Raw genomic sequence first — 21776 nt, 5'->3', positions numbered from 1 at the left:
ATGCATACCATGTGTTTTAGCTTTTCATGACACATCGCTGTGATACGTCAAGCCCACAGCTGATGTGCCACCTCTCTGCAGAGCAATAGACGACATTATGTTAGATCAACGTTTCAGCATACCATCACGTACCACACTTTGACGAAGTATATTAACGATTGTTCCATTGTGTCAATGCATAACCAACACTAAATGATGTGTAGCCCAAGTGGTAAGTCAAAATCAAAACACTTTTGCAGCTCAGTGGCATCTTTGGCAAATAACAGCGTTTAAACAAAAAGTTGATCTCAATAGTACTGACAAAGCATCATTAATGTACTTTGCTCATAAAATGTGATGAGGCTAAGTGATAGTGGATTTTACCATTTGTTTCGTGCCCTTACTAGTCCGAGCAAAGTAGCATGGGTGAATTGGGACCTAACATAGGACCGGCTGCATTGTTAGGCAATCACAGTAACTGGCAGTAGCCGCCACTACCTTTGCAGCAGTCCTGCTCTTAATGCTATTCGGCCACCACTTGTAGTCCACAGATTCGCACTGGTGCATTTCTTTTTTTCTGCGTGTTCTCAAGTCAAATTAGCCATACTCTGTGCATGATTCGCAATTTCTGAGGCAGCTTTTCAAAAATGGTTGGTAAGGTTATTACTAGCACTTGGCGATAGTTTCGCATATGGCACTACACGCTGTGGTATGAGGCGATTGTGTGTTGTATTCATAAGGGCCCATTTAGTTCAAGCTATCTTTTATTCTGATAAATTTCCGATCACCTTGTAGGTTGAATAAGTGAGGTTCCACTGCAGTGACAAACATAGCACTGTTCATTTTTACTGGATACTGTGACAAACTGCACAGAGATTTGTTTCCTCAGATCACATGTCGGCAAACTTTAACACTGTCTGTACCTATGTGTGAGATCAAGTCCACAGCCACTGACATGTTTTTGTTGTTGCTGTTTCTTTTGCCACAGAATACTCATGTTGTAGTGGTGCTTGAAAATTGTGTTTCATATGCTTATGAGTGCAGTTTTGAGCACTAATATGAGGTCACAACTTTTGCCATTGAAAGCCGCCCGGACTTAAAGTGTTACACATGGAAATATGCGGCGTGTACTGTGTACTGTTCTGTTCTGAGCATAGGCTATTTTACTGCTTAAAAGCTTTACGTGACAGTTGCCTGCCTTTTGCCTTACCTCTCATTGCTTACATCATTACACTTCCAAGTCTTCCTAAAAAAAAACTTTTCAAGTTCTGTTTTTTTTCCTCATTTGTTACATGTCTATTCTCATCAAGTGATGTGTACGCAACGCTTCTTGCCTTATGTTTTATTTGCATGCACTGCATTAAAATAATGGTGTTGTACAACACCATTATTTGGCCTCTTAACAATAAATGTTATTAATCAACTCCATTATTGTGGCCTCTTATAACAATAAATGTGCGGTTGAGTATGCATGACAGTTGAGTGCACTTATTTATTATGTGTGCATATATTGCTTCACTCGCATTCGGTTCTCAGTACCTTGCGTGACTCTATACGTGCACTTACGGTATGTCTAGCCATGACCACTAAGGGCCCAGATGGTAAATGCTGTATTTAGCATATCAAGAAATAAACAATTTGATTGATTGATTGATTGATTGATTGATTGATTGATTGATTGATTGATTGATTGATTGATTGATTGAAATTAGGTATGTCAATCTCTCTCTCCCATTTTCTCTTGCCTTCTCACTTAAATGGTCCAGACAGAAGCTCCTTGCTTTCTCCCTCTGCTACTGTCCGGACACTGCAGTGGACCACCTGCTGAAGGCAACTCAGATGCTGGAACTGCAGGAGATCTACCAACAGCTAGACCTTCCTCAGGAGGAGCTGTCCAGCAGCGCCAACAGAGAATCTGTAAGAGCAACCTAGTTGCGTCTGCCATACCTCTCTACCAAAGATTTACAACTGTCCATGTTTCGCATGTCATCTCTGCAGCGTATAAATTCAGTACAAAGTACAGGAGTGAAAACCATTGTTCTCTCTCCTGCTGCATGAGTTTGGATTGTTTGTATGTGATAAGAATCCACCATATTTGTTGAAAATCTAAACATTCAGTGCAGGTTCAGTCTCTATGCACCATTACTCTGTTTCTCCATGCTCGAAGACATAGTTGCTGGGAGATGCTGATATTGAAAGAAGTTTACTGGTGCCATGGCATCACGAGCATAAGTTAACATACAAGTGGCTGGCACACCTGTACGAATTTCGTTTTGAGTTGAACAGCAGTGTATTTTCTTCTGTATTCTTAGATTGACATTGGCCATAAGTAGGGCTGTGAGACTACTCGAATATCACCGAGTCGAATAGAATAGTGAACGTACGAATATTTCAAATCGTGAGTCAAGCATTTGCTATTCGAATTTTTCTGCCAAATGTTTACAACTGTCCATGTTTCGCATGCAGTAGATATATACGGTGTAGGGACCCAAGCAGTACCACATGTTGCAAGCTTTGCTGAGCCCCTTGTGCTCGATGCCACCCAAGTGAGCGTTTCACTTCATTTTCGGCACAAGCTAACGCACAGCGGAGAGGCCACCCCAGCTGACACGATAGCAGACTTTAGAGAGTTTTAGCGTTTCCAGTATTCCACTAAATGGGCGAATGCCAGGTAAGCAGGGGTGTAAACATGAGCTGCTGGTGCCGTGGTGCCACCTGGTGATGCAGAGTCCAACCAGAAAAATACAGAGGTGATATTGCAGTAAACAAATGTGATATACTTCGTTGCTGGTGTAAATTTTCAGCACCAGCATAATTGTGTTCTTGATATTTGCCTCGTTGAGCTCTGCACCACTAGGTGGCTGCACTGTGCAGGTCACTTACATTTGCACCTCCACGAGCATCAGGTGACTTTGTCGTGACCCTTCAGATTTCAGAATCTTCGACCGGTGGCAAATTGCGCCAAACTTGGCAATGAAATGGCGCAGACGTCACCTTCTCTTTACCGTCGGTGCGGATTTGCACAGAGCGGTAATTCAGTCATGTGATGCACAGTCCTTTTGTATCTTGTGCGGATGGGCCTTATGATAGCCCCCCTGCCTTAGAGTTGGGATAACCCTTCTGTATTTTGGAGATAAACTGCAAAGCAAAACATTCTCTGCATTGAATAAAAGCTTGCTGCAAAACACTTGTCCACTATTAAACTGAGAGTTTAATTTGTACTCAATACAACCTCATTGGTATTGAGCACAACAGCATGCCACTAATTAATTAGTTTCAGTGGGAAAAACAGACTAATTCTATTCAACAGAAATACTACTGATAAAAAAATATATTTTGCAAATCTTCATGTACCAGAACTGAGCTGTAATCAATGCTGGCATACTAATTTGTGTTCCCTTTAATAAGAGCAGACTGTATCCTATGTCTTGATTTCTGTGTATCTAAATTATTGATAGCTTGAAAAATTCTTGTTCTGCAATGTTAGGGGACTCCCGAGTGTGTGCAGCACCGTGTTTTCTTGCTCAAAATTTGTAAGCATTATTTTGGGGGAAAAATCTTCTAATATTGATAATATTGATAATATTGATATTTGGCGTTTTTTCCTTGATTCGATTCGATATCCTATTCAAAACCTACTATTCGGTATTCGCACGCCCTAAGCTATAAGCATAAGGTATTGCTCGACTGTAGTCTTTGTTCGAGTATTTTTGCCTGTGCATATTCTGTGTTCATCTCTGCATCATCTATATCTAGTACAAAGTTTGCAGAACTTAAGTTTTTTCTGCTGTATTCTGTTAGGTAAGTTAGGTCACTATTTTTATGTTTGATGAGAACCCACTGGGCCCATAGCTTTATGCACTTGTGTTATTTATTTTGAAATTCTGCTCTGCCACATCAGACAGGCAAACGATTCCTCAGTAAATACCTGTAAGAGGAATCCTCAACAATGTTTGTCCAGGCAAGTATTCTTTCAGCAGTAACAAACATTGCTTCCTGGCAATAATACAACACTTTTAAATAGCCATATGGAAAGGACCTGTACGCTAACGTATAAGAGTGAAGTAAAGTTTACAATTATTCTTGGGTTGTTAAAGTAATTGACCAGAGTACACAGAAATTTAAGTATTTAACGTAGCATTGCTGTTGAGTGTGACATTGTATTTACTAACACTTTCTCCATTTTGGTTACTACATTGTTGTTTTTTGTCTGCGTGGTGTGGGTACATGCATGGGTGCACATTAGTGTGTTTTCACAATGCCAGAAAGTTTTTCATCACTGATATAAACAATACTTGTCTCTTTGCTCAAACATTGTAACAGTGTATACACCTAGCATGGTGGACATCCCTAGAAGAACTTTTGGTAGCATTGTGTCAATGGTGACCTGCCGTGGCAGCTTAGTAGCTATGGTGCTTCGCTGCTAAGCACGAGGTCACAGGAACAAATCCCATTCACAGCGGCGGCATTTCGATGGGGGCAAAATCCAAAAACGCCAGTGTCCCGTGCATTGGGGGCACTTTAAAAATGCCGTGGTGATCAAAATGAATCCGGAGTCCCCCCCCCCCCCCCCCCCCCCGCTATGGCCAGCCTCAAAATCAAATCGTGGTTTTGGCACATAAAGCCCCGAAATTCTATTCATTTGTACCAATAGTGCTTTATGAGAAAAAAATATTAACTTGCTCTTTTAATTGTTGCTTTGTATTGAAAAAACGCACAGATACCCGACAACAAGGTTGTGTCTTCATGGGGCTCCGGAGACTCTGTGAAGTCAGATGGGAGCCAAGAAAATTCCTGGGGCTTCGTAGGCTTCACAGCAGGAAAAACTCGCTCCATGCTGACAACCCTGGGCAGTGCTGACTTCTGGAAAAGTACCGTAAGGTGTGTGCTGGTCATCACCTGGCAATATTAGATTGCAGTTACTGCTCATATTGTGAGACGTTTCCAACTGTTTTCCTTCTCGTCCCTATATAAACCAGTAAAAACCTAGGTCTATATTCACGCTGCAGTTCTTACTGCAGATTGTGATGTAGAGACAGGAACCATTAAATCTTATAATTAAAAAAAAAGAAGAAGACTCGCCAAATAACACAAATTATTGATGTGACATTCCAAGGCCTATAGAGGTCCTCTTTTCACAGTGATTGCGAACAAGAGGCCTGTTCATATGGGCCCCCAAATTTCAGAATCAGTATTTTTGTGAACCAAGGATCTGTATGGGTCCTGAAGCTTCAGAATCAATCATTAATCTTATTTTGCAAATTGTGAACAAAGGACCATCGTAGGCCCTGAAATGTCAGAATTGGGATACTGTAATATTTTATTTAGAAAATGTGTGTTTTATTTTGGTTATACTTCTTCCTTACTATAGAGGTTTCTAATTAACACTGTACTATAGTAAACTGCAATAACGGGAGTAAATAATGTGTACATTAGCTAAAACGGCTGTCCATTTATAAATGGCTCTTGTGAACGAAAACCTTTATAAATTTACTTCGTTGTTACAAAAACACATCACTAATATTTGGTTTCAGAATGAATAATGGAAGTAATTACTTTCCTTGGGCTATACATTGAAATGATACACATATGTGGGTGACAGGCATATATTGCAGTGTTCAAAAAAGTAGAGCTGACAAGTTTAATTTTTTTATTTCTTCGAAAGCATTAGTTGAGGTCAACAATGGGCTTTTAATGGAGTTGCAAGAGGCTTTTGTTATGGCCATTTTCCTGCTTAAATGCTGTTCTGCCCCCACATTTCCCACATGTTACCAGTTGCACTTCATGGTAAAAGTAGTATGTATATAATTAAGCAAGTAACGTATCCATGATTATCGCCATACAGGGTAAATACTGACGCGATGGATCAGATACCACAAAATACATTTGTGTGGACTGAATGACTGTATTGTTTGCACAATCCACAGCTCTCAATATCTAAGCTGCTTGTGGCAATAACTGTTTACTTGTAATGTGTTGCCATTCATTAAGTTTCCCACCATAACAAGTGCATTTTCAGCTTTAATTATTTATTTAGCTTGCAATGCCAGCATGTCTCTCTCTCTTTTTTTTAAGCAGCGCTATGCTTAGTTTTTTTTTTCTCCCATTTGCATATAGGCCTATTGATGCAGTGATTTCATGCAGGAATCTGACCAATGTCAAGCGCCAGAAGACAGTTCAGAGAACTGCATCCACGTTGCGCTCTAACTCCGACCTCAAGCAGTTTGCTGTCCCCGCTATCTACGAGTCTGTTTTCAGAGATGCTTATGTGAGCAAGGTATGGCAATTCAGGCCTTGGTTGGTGGTATCCACTTTTCTATTGTTGCTTTAGAAGCAAGATGAACGTGTGTTCCTGTAGTTTTGTCATTCAAATGTGAGTATGCATGACATATCAGTCGCATCTCCTTCAAGTGTCAGCTTGTGCTTTTGAACATTTGTTTTTAATATTGGTTTTGGTTGCATCTTCAGCGTCATCAATGCGAGGGAGCAGTGGCAAAACAGATTAAAATATTTGAAGCTTTTGCAGATCTTCGTTGCATCCTCTAATTAGGACCAGGCACCTGAACACCTCAGAAAAAATCACATGAAATAAAATAAGCTCTTAGGTGCAGTTTACTGGAAAAGTACCCAGCCATCTCAAAAGGTTACTCATTGTACATATAAATCATTACTGTCAGAAAGGGTGAAAGAAAACTTGCTGCTGTAAACCTGTATACTGATGCAGCTACCAGCCACCTATATTTCTGCTCTTTTTCTAGTGCACTTATTAAGCGATTCTGCAGTACAGAAGATCTAGTGGGAAGCATCTTGAAGCATTATCTTGCTTAGTACAGTTCTGCATGTAGTTCCCAAAAAGGTTACATCTTTCATTGCTCTCTGCAAACATCCATTGCTGAGTGAAAAAGAGTATGACAATGGCCTCTTGCGACTGTATCTAAATCTTGTGTGAACAACACATGTCACTGACACTGGAGTTGTGAATCTCAGATTGCACAGTCTGCTATCAAAGCAAACATCTTTAAAGGAACACTAAAGGCAAATATCAAGTCAAGCTTAAGTTTTAATTAATGACAGCTAAGATGTCTATAGTATTGAGAACAGAGCTTTAGTAAGCTAGAAATTTAGGCAAATGTCGGACACGATTTGATACTATCGGGACATTCCAGTACTGTCCCGATAATGTTGTAATGCCTCACTATAATTCTCTCACTAGTATTCACCCATGCATAATAAAAATATTGTTGCATTGCATTAGAAAATGGAAGAAACTCTTACTTGCCTGCTTTGATTCATAGCAAAAAGAACCGGTAGACGTTACTCTTGACAATGACACTGACTGGTGGCCAAAAGGTTTTGTATTTACTTGACCCTGCACCACTCGTGCTCTCTTGTTTTGGTAGTTTCAGTATCGTGTAGTTGCTACCCTGATTTTGATGGTTTGCAAAGCTTATATTAACTGCAAGCCACAGAATATACAGCGTCCATGTGATGTCCTGGCTCTGCTTCCGGCTGTGCCTTTGCATTTACGCAAAAGGTTGTAATGTGATCTTTTAGGTGCTGTTTTACTCACCGATGGCAGTAAAGGGCAGTGATGACATATGCAGGGATGCGCTGCCTTGCCCATGTCTGGCAATTTGAATTGCACTAGAGAAATGGGACCCTTTCAATCACGATTTTCTATGGAACTAAGTTTTTTCCTGGTGTGAAACAAGCACTGCAACGTTTCCAGAATGGTATTTTAGTCCACGCTGACTTTTCCATCGAAGAAAACAGCGCTAAAAACACAGACAAGAAACGAAGAAGGTAGGACGAGTGCTTTCTTGGCTTCTTCCTTTCTCATCCGTGTTTTTAGCACTGTTTTCTTCGATGGATTCATACCAATGAGCTCGCATTCAAGCCCTTTTAAGTTGTTATTTGTCTTTAGCGTCCCTTTCAAATCACTAACAGTTTCTTTTGCAATCGTATGCTCATCTTCATAGAATCTGAGAAAGACTCGAAAAGTAAATATACCTGCTTTATTGCCAGGTGCAGTGAATTCTTACCACATTATTTAAAGGCGACACTAAACAGGTATGTGAAAATCAGCTGTATTGGTAGATAGCACTTCAGAATGTCAGAAACATCAGCCTTACCATGCACGAAATCTTGTTAAGTCCAGAAATGCTGCAAAAATGAAAAACCAACTGTAAGTTTCTTCGTTAGTGCTTCACAATGTTGTGAGGTTTGAACAGCACCTGCTCGGAACAAGTTGCAGTCAAACGCCTTTGTAACAAAGTGCTTGGGACCTCCAAAATCATTTGTTGCACAGGTCATTTCATAGTAAAGATCACATACCACATAGCTCACAATGTAACCAGGGCAAAATTATACCTTCATTATACAGGTCATTTAATTGTAGAGGCACGCAACTGTAATAATTTAGCAGTTAACGAGGGTTACATTTCATATGAAAGGAACTAAATACTCAACCTTGCAAGTTCTGAGAACGTTTTGTGAAAAAGAATGGCCTAAATATGTGAAAATATTGTAAAAATTTTGATGTCACATCAACAGGCTTGTGCTGCTGTTTGAGCACAAAACTAAAGACAGGGAAACTTGCTCTTCATTCTTTCTGTAAATAACCAACCTTTTCCCACCATACATACGTTAGTATATGAGTCCTGAAAAACAATACTTCGCAATACTTCGCTAACGCAGCATTGCTATATAGCATCCCTTTAAAAAAAGAATGGTCATGAAAAAAACTTTTTTTTTTCCTACAAATGCTAGCTCATAGAGGTCGGTACTTTTTCTCCTGTTGCTCTCTCATTGCCATCGTCTGTATATTACCGCTAACAACTCTGTTTTGTTGGGTACTTGAATCTCACAGCTTGAATTTATGAAATGCGCTGTGTTTTAATATTGCGGACATTAACATCATTTTCACTATGCGTGGTAGAGAGCACACAAATCACACATGGTGTTCATTTTGCCTTGTTTTCTCTCACAGTACAATCCGTCCTATGAGAAATCAGACAGCCCCAACTGGAGTCCTGTGTTGGTGGATCTCTTCAATGTTCTTAGGGCGTCCATGATAGCGGAAGCCATTGATGACAAGTCACCTTCTGCGCAGTGCTCATATGGTAAAATGTTGTCTTTTTAGCTTTGCATTATACGGTTTTCTTTTTCTCTCTTTTTAAAAATTCTTTTTCTTTCATGTAGCTTTGGAGTTCCAGGGGAAAGTCAATTGATAGTTAACTGTAAATACTGTGTAAAGTTCGGCTTTCACTAGGTAAACCAAAGATATGTAAATTGAATATGTTGTATACTACTTTTCTGTATTAGTAATTTCTGACCAACTAACTTAGTATGTACCATCTGCTTGTACTGTCACATTGCTCCAAAATTTGCACAAGTTTTTATAAGCAGGGGAATTTATGGTTAGCATGAAAAAAAATACATTGACTATAAGACCTTGCAAAAGAGAACATTGAAGTTTTCTCAGAGATTAAACCTCGTCCTGGTGTCCTCATTATACTTGTGCTCGCATCTTTTCACCTTTCTGGAACCATCATACCTTCACTTAAACCTGGAGGTTGGGAAGTTTTCTGAGCAAGGTCTGTCTGCGCCCTGCAACATAACGTGAAATGCAAACAGGTAAAGGGTAATCGTAAAACCTTTCACCAGTTGCAGCTATTTGGTAGTTTTATAGTTCTGAAAGTGTATCTCTCACAATAAGAAGGGCGCATTGATCACCATATTTGGTGAACGTTAAAAATGAAAGAATGTGTTGTCAATTTTAACTTGCCTTCTTTTTAGCCTGTGCCAGTTGGTGTTGCACTTCAACACTTTTGACAGGTACAGCCAGTGCATCCAGGTCTTGTCAACTGTCTGTCTTTCAGAAAGCCGCAGCTCCATCCTGCTCGGTTTAGCCAAGGGCCTTTTGCCAGACGACACACTTCTAGCAATGTGCTGCTTGTTTGGTGTGCAACATGTGAGTGCCTTTCATTGGGGCCAATATCAGTCTATACAGCTTTGAAGGTTTCAGTATGCGGGGCCACATTTATGCTTTTCACTTTGCACTTTTGCAACGTTGTAGTATTTAATCTCCCAAAAGCAATGCACATGGTTTTGAGCGACACTGTAGTGAGAGACGTTGGATTAATTCTGATCATTTGTGATTCCTTAACATGCACCAGAGCACGATACGGTACACAAGGGTATTTGCATTCAACCCGCCCTCAGAATGTAGCTGCCGTGGCCAGGAATCGAACCTGATCATAAAAGGACTGACTTTGTCAGGAATCTGTTGTGGCAGTCTAAAGCAGCTTTAAAGAGCCCCTCACAAGATCTGGCAATGTTGAGTTGACATGAGCAGTGCATACAATGTGAACTAACGCTCATGTCTGCTAAGTATCACATTCCTACGTGCTGCAGAGAGCTTCAATTTCAAATCAAACACCATTTGCCCTTCTCGTCGTGGGTACTGCACTCCCATCCAGAGAGTCGACGTCTGTCTCACAAGCATGCCTACGTACATGGTAGTACTATGGCGTTACTCATAGGGACACGTGACTTCAGAAATTATTCAAGGCAACATCACTTACTTGTTTAATGTGTTGCTTCAGTAGACAAACTAAAGTTTAGAGAAATAATAAAGCATACAAACAGAATGTCTGCAATTTATTGTTTTACTTCATCCATAGCAATAGAGATGTACTCTACTGTTTCGTCTGCTTGTTTCCATGTCATGCAGTAGCACACGCAGAGAGCAAAACTTTGTCATTTTCTACCATGTTACAACGCCGCAATCATGCTCATCCTCTCAAGTCTGCCTCAGTGCTTGTGATTGTGGCACTGACTTATACTATCAATCAGGTGCTCTCGTCCAGAGCACGCAAAATCATCTGCTGCACGAAACAGGACAAATACAACAGCTTGCATGCGAGACCATCACCAGAAGGGCGCCACTCAGCAAAAATACATACCGGCTCCAGTATGGGAGAATGCAGGGAAGAAATGTAGCTTGCGGGGCCTAGAAAGGGGCAAATGAAGAGAGCGTCTTGTGTTGGCGATGACGCTCACCTCCTCAAATCATGGGTTCGTGGCACTTCAGATACTTCTATCTTTGCTATTAATAGATTAATTTAAAAAATTCTTGTGTCAGAACACTCCTAAGAGGGCACATAACTTCCAGTGTATAACCAAAATTTGCTATGTGGCCTGGCCTGGTCCTATGTGGCCTGTGGCCCTTTAACCCTTTCCCTACTGAGGTTTTAGGCCAAAAATAGTACGAAAATACCGATTTCTTTATTTGCTTAAATAATTTTACACATTTTGATACAACCAAAAAATATCCTTAGAAGCACTTTATTTATTAGATACATGCAAAATATTCTTTTGAAAGTATGGTGAGAGGATTGGCTTCACTGCAGTGCACAGCAGAGAGAGTCTGACTTGCTGTAGTTCTCATTGCAAAAAAAACGTCTCTTTGGAAATTCAAAAACAATACTGTGACAAGCGGGGCTCATGCCTGTGGCAAGGGATGTCAGATGCCTAAATTGTAGGCTTGGTGTGGTACATTTCAAAGCACGGAATAGTGCAGAGTGCTAGTCCACATTCCTTGCACCAGATACGTGTTAGTGGTTGGCTTCTAGGAGAATTAAATCTGTTAGTTCATTCGTTACAAACAATTCAAAATATGGCGCGCTGTTCCCGTCCTCTGTTACAGGTACCTTTATGCCCAGTGCGGCTGTGAAAACAAACCTTTTCCACTGCAGACACGTTGAGACACTGTCGTTGTCTGAATCTGACGACTCAGAAAATAGGCTGCTCAGTATCGTCACTGCCACTCTTGGAGGAAAATCGAACTTCCTCACTGTCCGAGTCTGACAAATCTTCCGCAAACCAACGTTTATTTCCTTTTTTCCAAAACAGAGCCGTTGCCGGCAGGTACACGCATAGAGGAGAACACCATTTTTAAATCCCAGTTACGAGCGTCAAAATGTTACTCGACCAAAATGCAAGCTTTGAATGCGTTTTTAATTTTTTTACTGCGCCATCTGTTGAAGCCAAAAAGAACTAAACAAAATTCATCAAGTTAGCTTGACTGCAGCAGTGCAAAAGTGCTTGTTCCAGCGTGGACGAGCTCAGTTCGTTTACGGTAGGGAAAGGGTTAAGCCGGAAGAAGCGCCAATCCAAGGCAATGGCAAGTGTGTGTCACCTAAAAAGATATAGCCATTTCTCTGCAACAGAACAGCGATGTCTTCTGTCATCATGCAGTGTGTTTTGCCATGTTCTTATTGCAATTTCAGTGATTAAAAAAGAAAATTAGTGAAATTCAACTTGCAAGTACTTTACGTGCATTAGGACTTAACGTGGTCAGGAGCCATATACCATAACAGTTGTTTCTCTTATCTTCTATTCTTTACGATGCACTACGCTGTTCAAAGTTTGATGAAGTCAATAAACTGTGCAAGCAGTGACTAAAGGGGAAAAGAATGAATAGAGGAAAAAGTCATTGCAAAATTTGGACCTGCGGTCTTTATTTAGTGCAAGTGTAAGTTGTGTGTATGAGCATTGAAGCTGTCACTGGCATGTGTAGCGTTATGGCATGACTGTAGTAGTTTCATTGCGCCGCTCTCATTCCAGCTTACAAAGTTTTGAGTGTTGTGATGAATAGATACACAGCTTGCATTAACCTCTTATAGCCAGAATTTTTTTGCCTGAAGAACATTGGAATTGCAGTTATAAATATTTGTATGTACGGTGAGAAAATATAGAATTACTTTCACACCATTTGCTGCTCAGGTTAACTTTGTAGACTAGTTTAAAGAAAACAGAAATGGGTATCTAGCAGAAAACAATGCCTTTATATTTGCATGTTTTTGCACTGAACAAATTCAGACTTGGCAAGTGAACCGTCTTGCATCTTACAGCTGTCTGTGAAACAGTTGGTATCGCACAAATGGTAACTTCAAATGATCTCCAATTTTACGTGTGTCACGAAATCTTGACAACACGCTAGAAGAGGTTAGCTGTGACAACCCTTTCTGTGCTGTTAAAAAATTGTTAAGTACCATTAGTATAAACCGCTATAGGAAGCAAGAATAATGAATTAATGATCTCTACATCAGAATTTTTGCTATCTGGCAAAGCAGCTGCAAACCATACTTCAACAAATGCATCATTCATGTAAGCATGAATGCACACAATGGATTATTAATGCATGCTATTGTTTTGTTTGGGACAGAAGGCGTGCATATTGGAAGCAGCAACTAGTAGCGGCAGCTGAGCTGAAGATTCCATAGATTCCATGTCATGGTGCACTATTAGCAAGAACTTAGCCATTTGGCTTTTTTGTGACTGCTAGTCTTTGTAGTGTAAAGCACTGATGAAGCTGCTGATGCTGTCTGTAATAGTGCATTTGTCAGATTTATTTGTTAGTGACACTGGGACCCTCTGCTGTAGGATGAACACATATTCACTCAGGAATGTCACTCCTGTGTTCTATGTGTGGGGTTTTACTGTTGGTGAAGTAACTGTGGCACATTTTTGCTGTACTGTATTATGTACTTGCTCCTTCGTGGGTTATATGCATTCCTTGCTTCTTTTGATGCACAATGTGATTTAAATCTCGCGGTTAATTGCATCATCATACTATGCCAGCCTGTTGTGGTATCAAGTGCTTATTACAAGACATGCTGTGCTCTTTCAGCTGGACCAGGTGGAAGAGTTCTTCCTCAACTTGCCAAGCACGCCTGTAGTCCTGAGCGTCGCTTCCTACTTCTTTTCGCTCTTGGTCCTCGTCACCCTCGATCCAGCCGACACAGATCGGCTGCTTTCCCTCGATGCCCAGCAGGTGGTACAAGAGGTGTGCTATGCTGTACCACACATTTTCTTGCATTTGGTAAAACAGCATCACCTGAGGTGTAGCATAGCCAAATGAAGATAGAGAAAAGAGGACCAGTCCCTAGTATTTATTTATTTATTTATTTATTTATTTATTTATTTATTTATTTATTTATTTATTTATTTGAACATACTGCTAGTCTCACATTTGAGGCTGTTGCAGGAATGGGGCAGGATACATATTCAAGAGAACACAGTTCAAGTAGGCGCGGACATAGATTAGTTTGGGTGAACAAGGCAGTACATATGCACTCTATATTCATTTTACAACTTCTATAAAAGGAGCGGGGAAAAATAGTAGTAAATGCCATTTTGGAAGCTTTAGCACGCAGAAGAAGAACAAAGAAATAAAATGTAAATATATTGGATGTGCAATGCGCAAGAGACAAGATTCAGCAGGTATTAGCAGGTAATTAGAGTGCCATTGTACGATGCAGCTCACCCATGTGCAGATCGTAGCTACAGAGCATAGTTTGATAACTTAGCGATAAATGTTTCGAGCGATGTGCAGGTGACAACGTCATCAGGCAACATGTTCCATTCACGGATTGCATGTGGAAAAAAAGGAGTACCTGAATATGTCATGGTGAAATCTGTATTCTGTTAAGTGCTTTGTGTTTTGTTTGAGAACTACATGTATCTGTCCGTAGTAAGTAGTCACTCGCATTGATTTTCATACTGCCATTAAGGAGAAGGAAAAGAAACTTAAGACAAAGTAGTCGAGCTCGATTTTGTATAGTGGGAAGTTCAGCTTGCCTTAATAGTTCTGTGGGGGAGTCAAGATGGCGATACTTATTAAAAACAAATCTAATTGCTTTCCTTTGTACGCTCTCCGATTTTGCTATGTGCTGTTTATGGAAGGGAAACCGACATACTATTCCATAATCCGGTATAGAGCGAACTAGTGACAGGTATGCTAAGCGTTTAGTATCTATTGATGCAATAAATAACAGGTAACAGGTAATGTCAATAACAGGTAATTTCAATAATAACAGTTAATTTCACCTATGCTTTCCCTGGTTTCATTGTCTGTTGGCTTCATATGGTTGCAAGGAACATTGTTAAAGCACAGTGTCTACTTCAGCCGAGCAGTGGCCCTGTCAAATGCTAAGTGGTGATGAGAAAGAGCTTCGTGGTAATAGTGAACATGAGGGCAGGGTAGGAAACAACAGGTGCTACTTTCACCTGGGTTTGTATTCTGGAGGGATCACTTTCAGGTGTAACACTTTCAACGACCACTGGTTGGTTAGGGGGCATTCGCACAGGTCATGAGGTCATGCAACCAACTGCAACCGATGACCAAGTACGAACTCGTGGCAGTCGATGTTCACAACAGCAAGTGCGACCTGCCAGTCACCACGTCACAATGTCTTGCAAGTGGTATCATTCACGTCTGCTCGCACCATCTTGCCTACATAAAATAAGCATGAGCATTTGCAGACATCCTGCTCCTATGCCACTGATTGGTCCAGCAGCTTTGGGACTCCGGTCTTGCAACTGAAAATCATGCAGCGAGATACTGACCTAAAACAGTCGCTGTTCGGCCATTTGCGAGTGGTCACATTGCACAACTAACTTGGTCACATGGCCTCCGTGAGTTGCTGGTGTTAAAGAGCCCTAATGCAGTAGACAGAACATTCATCATTTCAGCGGAGTGTTGAACTAAATGCTGGCTCACGCATAAGTTAAAGTGTCCCTGAGTGTGATCAATCGAGCATATATTGCCCTTGTGGTTCTACATGTAATATGCTGGTGCCCCTCACTGAGTACTTAAATTGTTCATTGCCTAAAGTGCATTTGATTGTACATATTTGTGGCTTGGTAAGCAGTTTATATGTTGTCAGCATGCCAACTCAAACATTTGTCTAAAAAATAAACAAAGCAAAAGTGTACCATGGGAAAAGCATGGGTGCATATTATCGATGTACCTTGCCGGTGGAAGGGGAACCATATGCCCATAGATTGTAAAATTTGCTTCCTGAGACATTTAATAAATTATCAAATGACAGGGAATGAGAAAATTTTATTTAGATACGAAATATATCCACTAATTATACTGACATCTATGGTCACATTATACACCGATAGTTTGCTCTATAATTGTAACATTGATTTGCTTTGTGCCTGAGTTCTTTTCTCTTTTCTTGTAGGTTTCAAGCAAGAGTCATGATGCACTTACCGATGGTGCACACATTTGCGCAACGATTGCCTCGAGGTTTTGCCAAATGCAGGCAGACCTGGCTCAAGCCGAGCTGCTGAAAAAGCAGGGCGGAAGCATTGATGTGGAGCGTTTTACTGAGGACAATCGCTACAAGGCAGAAACAATCCTTGGGATGGCTCTGTGAGTGGCATTTCCTCATCACCCCTTGCGTTGTGACAATGGCCAATCTTGTAGTGTGAAGTTATGTGTAGTAAAGGCCTGACAGGCTGTCAGTAAAAACACTCGCCAGTCTTTGTTCAATAAAAATGCAGAATTTGTTCAGTATTTGGGATAACATCTTGTGATAACCACCTCGAGCATTGTGAACAAACTCCATGCATTCATTATTAAAGTCCAGGCAGCTGCGTTTGCGCATGTATGCTTTCATGTCACTGTCATGTTCAGTAATTGCTACATGTGTGTGAATTGTGCACTGAGGCCTTGTGTTCCACTGCTGTAAAGTGTGCATAGAACTGCCATATCATGCCATTCAAACTCAGAAAATAAGGAGCAGGAGAATTCCTGGTCACTCACATGATTCTAGCTCTGGGACTTGTAGCTTATAGTACTATATTACAAAATGGGAGGTCTCGTCTGCTGTGTACCATATAAGCATGTTTACTTATGTAACACCCACCTGTCTCCCTTTCCTAGTTTGTTTGTCTTTGTTTTTTGTTTTTTTCTTCTCCCCATTTCCCAATAATCTTGGTGCACTATGGCCCTTATGCAGTCCCATCTCATAGCTATCTGTTGGTGCTGTGTGCTGTATCATAACTGCTACGCAGAATATTGAAAGATTGAGGGCCCACCGTGAAAGCTATTATTGTTCAGTATTCTGCATTGTTTTCACTGTTGCCATCAGTAATTTAGCTTGCTTTGGCATAAGTGCTGATGTGGGTCTCCTTCGCTGAAACATATTTCTTTCCGAAAAGGTTCAGTTTCCAATATAGAGTGTGGGCCATATGCAAAGACAGACGTTATACAATTAAATACAGTAAAGCAAAAATCAGCCTTTAAAAAAATGACACATGTGTGTCATTTAGTGTCACTGATATTGTAATGCTTACTGTAATCAAAAAGAAAAATACTGTATGGGCACTCCACTAAAATGAAATCTTAATCAAACTGCAGTCACTCAGCCAGATTCTCTATGCCATCTTTACGGGATCAGCACATTGACTGGTATTGTTCGCATTGTGTCACAAGCTGCTATTACCTCCACAAAATCTAGCTCATTTTCACAGAAATTTGCTAATGTGCAATCTGCTAGTCACTGCATACTGCTGTGATTGCATTTAATCTTTTGCTCACTTCACACCACCCTACTTAATGTGAATCTGCCATTAAGGAAGAATAGTTAGTTCATTCCATACCGCTGTATTCATTGTTCTTTCACCTGAAATGCCATCTTAAGATTTCTGAGTAAAGGAAAGCACCACCTATCAACAAGAGTAGTCGCTGTACTTCAATAGTGCTGCTATGCAGTTCCTGCCATGAGGAGCTGTTTGAGAAATGGCCTTTGCTCCAGCACGTTGGGTAGACGCTAAAAGTGACTGATAAGGAAATTTGCATTCAAAAGAGCACTACCATATTTACCCGCATAATTTGCGCCCTCGCATATTTTGCGCACTCCTAATATTTAGCCAGCTTTACCAAAAAAAAACAATTTTTACTCGCATATTTTGCGCTCTCCGTCCCGCCCAAGCCAGCTCGCCGGCGTGCGCGCACGGAGAGACTTTAGATGGCTGCGCTTCTCACCGCGCAGGCAAGTGCGGTCATACACAACAGCAGCCCGTCTTGTGTATGACTGCACTGAGTGCAAAGTCCCTTCTTCCGAGGACTTTGTTCTTTTCTCCGGAAGCCCGCGAACTACGGTCTCTAGAATATTATATTCTAGGGACAGTACCTGAACACGCGAACCTATTCACGGGTTGTCAGAACCGCTTGAGCGTTTGCCTCCCTCTATCTCCTCTTCTCTCCCGCCATGAAAATGCATGCACGCAACACGGCACAGACTATTTCCTCCATCGGAGGCGTGCAAGGGCCAGTCATGCCAATTTTTCCCCCTTGTTGCCCCTTGTTCTCTGCGTACGCCTTGCAGCGCATCTTTGGTTGATTTCAGAAGTTTCGGTTTCACCATCAGCCAGTCGCATTCTCGCTGTTCACTTGCGATGGGCTACAATAACCATACGGCGAAATTCAAGCTCGCTGTTATAGAGTTTGCCGAAGAAAACAGGAGCCGTGCCACCGCCAAGAATTTCAGCATGAATGAGAGTCATAGTCAGTACTGGAGAAAGCAGAAGAGTTCACTTGTAAATACAAGACCTGGAAGGTGAGCGTTCCGAGGACTGAAGCAAGGAAAGTTTCCTGCCATTGAAGAAGACCTTTTGAAATATATGCGAGAGCTTACGTCCTCCAGTATGACAGTGTCGTGTAAGATGCTGTTCGAGGTAAGAAAGATAGCGCAGGAGAAAGGGGTCCCTGCTGTGACGTTCAAGGCAAGCAGAGCGTAGGTGACATGCTTCATGAGATGCCATCAGCTGTCTCTCGGATGGATAATGACCCTTTGCCAGAGGTTGCCACATGATTATGAGGAGAAGGTTGTTCTGTTACACCGTTTTGTGATTGAGGTACGCAAAACTGGAAACTTTGACATGTCCCAGATTGGGAACGCGGACGAAACCCCGTTGACCTTTGATATTCCACCTAACTTAACAGTGGGCGAGAAAGGACGTCTCGTCCATTCCTATAAAGATAAATGGCTGTGAAAAGCAACGCTGCATGGTTATGCTTGCCGTGACAGCTGATGGCCAAAAACTACCATCGTTCGTGATCTTCAAGCGGAAGACATTGCCCAAATTGAAGGCTAAAGGCCATATTCACATCCATGCCCCAGAAAAAGGCTGGATGAATGAAGACCTGATGAATGACTGGCTCAACACTGTCTGGGTTAAGCGACCAGGGCCTTACTGCAACTGCCATCGCTGCTGGTGCTCGACAGTTTCAAAGGCCACCTCGTAGACAGTGTAAAGGAGAAGTTGCAGGACATGAGGACCAACCTGGCTATTATTCCGGGTGGACTAACATCTGTTCTGCAGCCCTTGGATGTCTCCGTAAATAAACCCTTCAAGGACTATGCGTGCAAGTTGTACGTGGAATGAATGGTCAGCGGAGAACATGGGCTCACTCCCACTGGCAGAATAAAGAGGCCGTCACCAGAAACGGTCTGCGAGGGGATACTCGCAGTGTGGGACCTGGTTTCTCCCAGTATTGTCGAGAATAGCTTCAAGAAGACGAGGCTGTCGAACGCACTCAACGGAACCGAGGACGATGCGCTTCGGGAGGGCGGTGACAGCGGCTGCGACGATGCTTCCCAGTTGGACCTCTCGACCAGTGATTGTGACTAAACCGTGTATGACCATGACCGGATCTGGCTGGTTAATGTATGCGCTAATTCGGTTAAATAAACAAGTACCCTTCATTTGTGCTATGATTTTTTTTATGCATACACCGCGCACGTTACTACATATTGCACATTATTTTGGGTGTTTTCGGGAAATCGCCGCGTAATTTGTGCACCCCCTTTTCAGAACTCTAACATCACGAGGAAAAGTTAGCAAATTATGCAAGTAAATACGGCATATCTTTTCACATCTTTGTTTTGAGGGAGTGAAGAAGCGTGTCATACTGATGTAGTGTTATCCTCCTTTCATGTGACCAAGGGGTGGCAGGGTGATGTAGATTTGTTTTGACATCTTACTTTTGTGTAGATAAATGGTTTATTTGGGCCCACATTGAATGGCTATCTCATTTTTCACATTACTCCGTATACTTGGGAAGGTAGGCAGTCTTTTCTGTAGCACCAGAGGGCATACATTGCAAACTTCTGGGCTGTAGTTTCCCGCTTTACTTTGCTAAGTTGCTTTCTGTTATTTTCTTGTAAACAGCACACTGGACCAGGAAGCCTTGGAAGCAGCTGTCTCCCTGGGAAGGCGCTATGACATTCCCGCATGGGATATTTATATATGCCATTTGGAATTTCTATTTTCTGAAGGATGGTAAGGTTTTATTTAATCTTTCCGATTTTCTACTTCTCTTAGGCCGTGTGCACTTAGTGAACCTTCCTTGAGTGCTGCTGGATCAGCAGTGAATCTGCTGCCTCAGTTGTTACTAAGCAGCGTTTTCCCTATCAATTATGAAGCAGCATGTTTACCATATGCAGCATTTATTTAGTCTTAGTGTCTGAGCCTGATAGACAACAGCACCACTTTCAGTGGGCCTCTTCGGTTTTCCACTTCTGGCTACTTGTGGGCTGCCAGAGCCAGCCAGAGTGCCTTCGTTTTCCTCGGATTGCTGCACCTACCGTGCAACACCCTTGCGCCGCGCGCTCGTTTTACTTGGGCTGGAGGGCTCTGGCTACTCGTGGGCTGCCAGAAGCAGCCAGGACGATTTTGGTCTGGCTGCTCTCTGGAAGTTTTCTGGCTAGCAAACTACAAAAAGAGGCGATGAGCGCTCGCCACCATCTTTGTGGGGACTTGGCAGATTGTACCGCAGTCGCTTGAGGACTTTTACCTCGCTCAGCCAACTGCATGGCTACAGTTACCTTCGGATTTCCTTACTTCTAGGTTCTAATGCACTGTTCCACCTCGCAAAACGGTGCGATACGAACGGCGGCGAACCATTTCAAGCTTTTTGTGTGTCTGTGTTCTGTGTGCGTGTTCTGTGAAGGGTTTTTAATCCCGGCCGTGAAGAGCGCGTCGCATTGTCATGCGTGTGTGCTATCTGCATCTTGTTACACGCAAGTTGTGGATGCTCATTCCCACACATTGCAGTGCCTTTTCACTTCATCTTTCTCTAGTGGCATCCTTTTTCAAGCCTCTCGCGTATATGCAGTGATATCTCCTTTTTTTCTGCAGTTAGCGAAGGTGTTGCAGCTATGCCAGTGTTCGCTCTGTCTCTTCGTCGTATCTATGGGTGGCAGCTCAAAACCAATGTGTCCTAGCTAGGCCACTGATATTAAAGGAATACACTGCTTGAGTAATCACTACACATACATTAGTTTATCATTGTCATGATCGCGACCAATACTGTTTTTCGTGTGACATTTTTCGCTGGTCACAGGTGGCGTGCATTTTCATATGCCAGCCGCTTCCCCAGCTCCTTCAGAACAGGGGCAGAAGAGAAGCACCATCAGGCGAAACAAACTTTCTGAAATCGAAGCCCAAGCAGGTCGGCACGAAATTTTATGCAATATTCTGCTTTTTCATGTCTTGTCAAATGATGACAACATGCCAAGTCATCAGTGTTGGCTGTGGGTGATGTGATCGCTGTGAGCAGGCATCCTCGAGCAATACAATACAATCACTCAGACATGATTTCGCGTTGTGCATCGGTTGTGTCGAAAGCCATTCGCTGCGCTGTGCAAAGTGAGGTGCCCTGTGCGCATCCTGTTCCGAGTCCTGCGAAATCTCGCGAAGGTGATCCTGTCCCCAAGTGCAACCATATATTTTCGAGCTGGCAATGCATGCCCGACTACACCAACAACGCGCCGGTCTTGCTGGCCACGGCCACGCTGGCAGCTTGTTTATGTTACTCCCACGGCCAGCTGTCCTGGCGTTCGATTTTGCAAACTTAAGGCAGCTTCGGGTTGTCTTGGGATCCCAGCCCACGTGACTGCCTGTCAGGACCGATACTAGTTGGCTGCCAT

The 21776-nt window shown here is 42.1% G+C and overlaps 1 protein-coding gene across 1 annotated transcript in view; it reads left to right on the top strand.

The window, feature by feature from the left end:
* LOC135904637 (NBAS subunit of NRZ tethering complex-like) overlaps nt 1-21776 on the top strand; it is a 106941-nt gene that overhangs the window by 57942 nt on the left and 27223 nt on the right. Inside the window, exons 36-43 of the mRNA XM_065435540.1 lie at nt 1746-1896; nt 4700-4860; nt 6124-6256; nt 8969-9101; nt 9861-9952; nt 13676-13831; nt 16020-16210; nt 20017-20127. Of these exons, the coding sequence (XP_065291612.1) occupies nt 1746-1896; nt 4700-4860; nt 6124-6256; nt 8969-9101; nt 9861-9952; nt 13676-13831; nt 16020-16210; nt 20017-20127 (1128 nt within the window). The remainder of the gene's footprint in view (nt 1-1745; nt 1897-4699; nt 4861-6123; nt 6257-8968; nt 9102-9860; nt 9953-13675; nt 13832-16019; nt 16211-20016; nt 20128-21776) is intronic.

The sequence above is a fragment of the Dermacentor albipictus genome, chromosome 1 (assembly GCF_038994185.2).
Source record: "Dermacentor albipictus isolate Rhodes 1998 colony chromosome 1, USDA_Dalb.pri_finalv2, whole genome shotgun sequence".
NCBI lineage: Eukaryota > Metazoa > Arthropoda > Arachnida > Ixodida > Ixodidae > Dermacentor > Dermacentor albipictus.
Note: the sequence above shows the minus strand (reverse complement) of the source record. Positions and strands in the feature narration are given on the sequence as shown.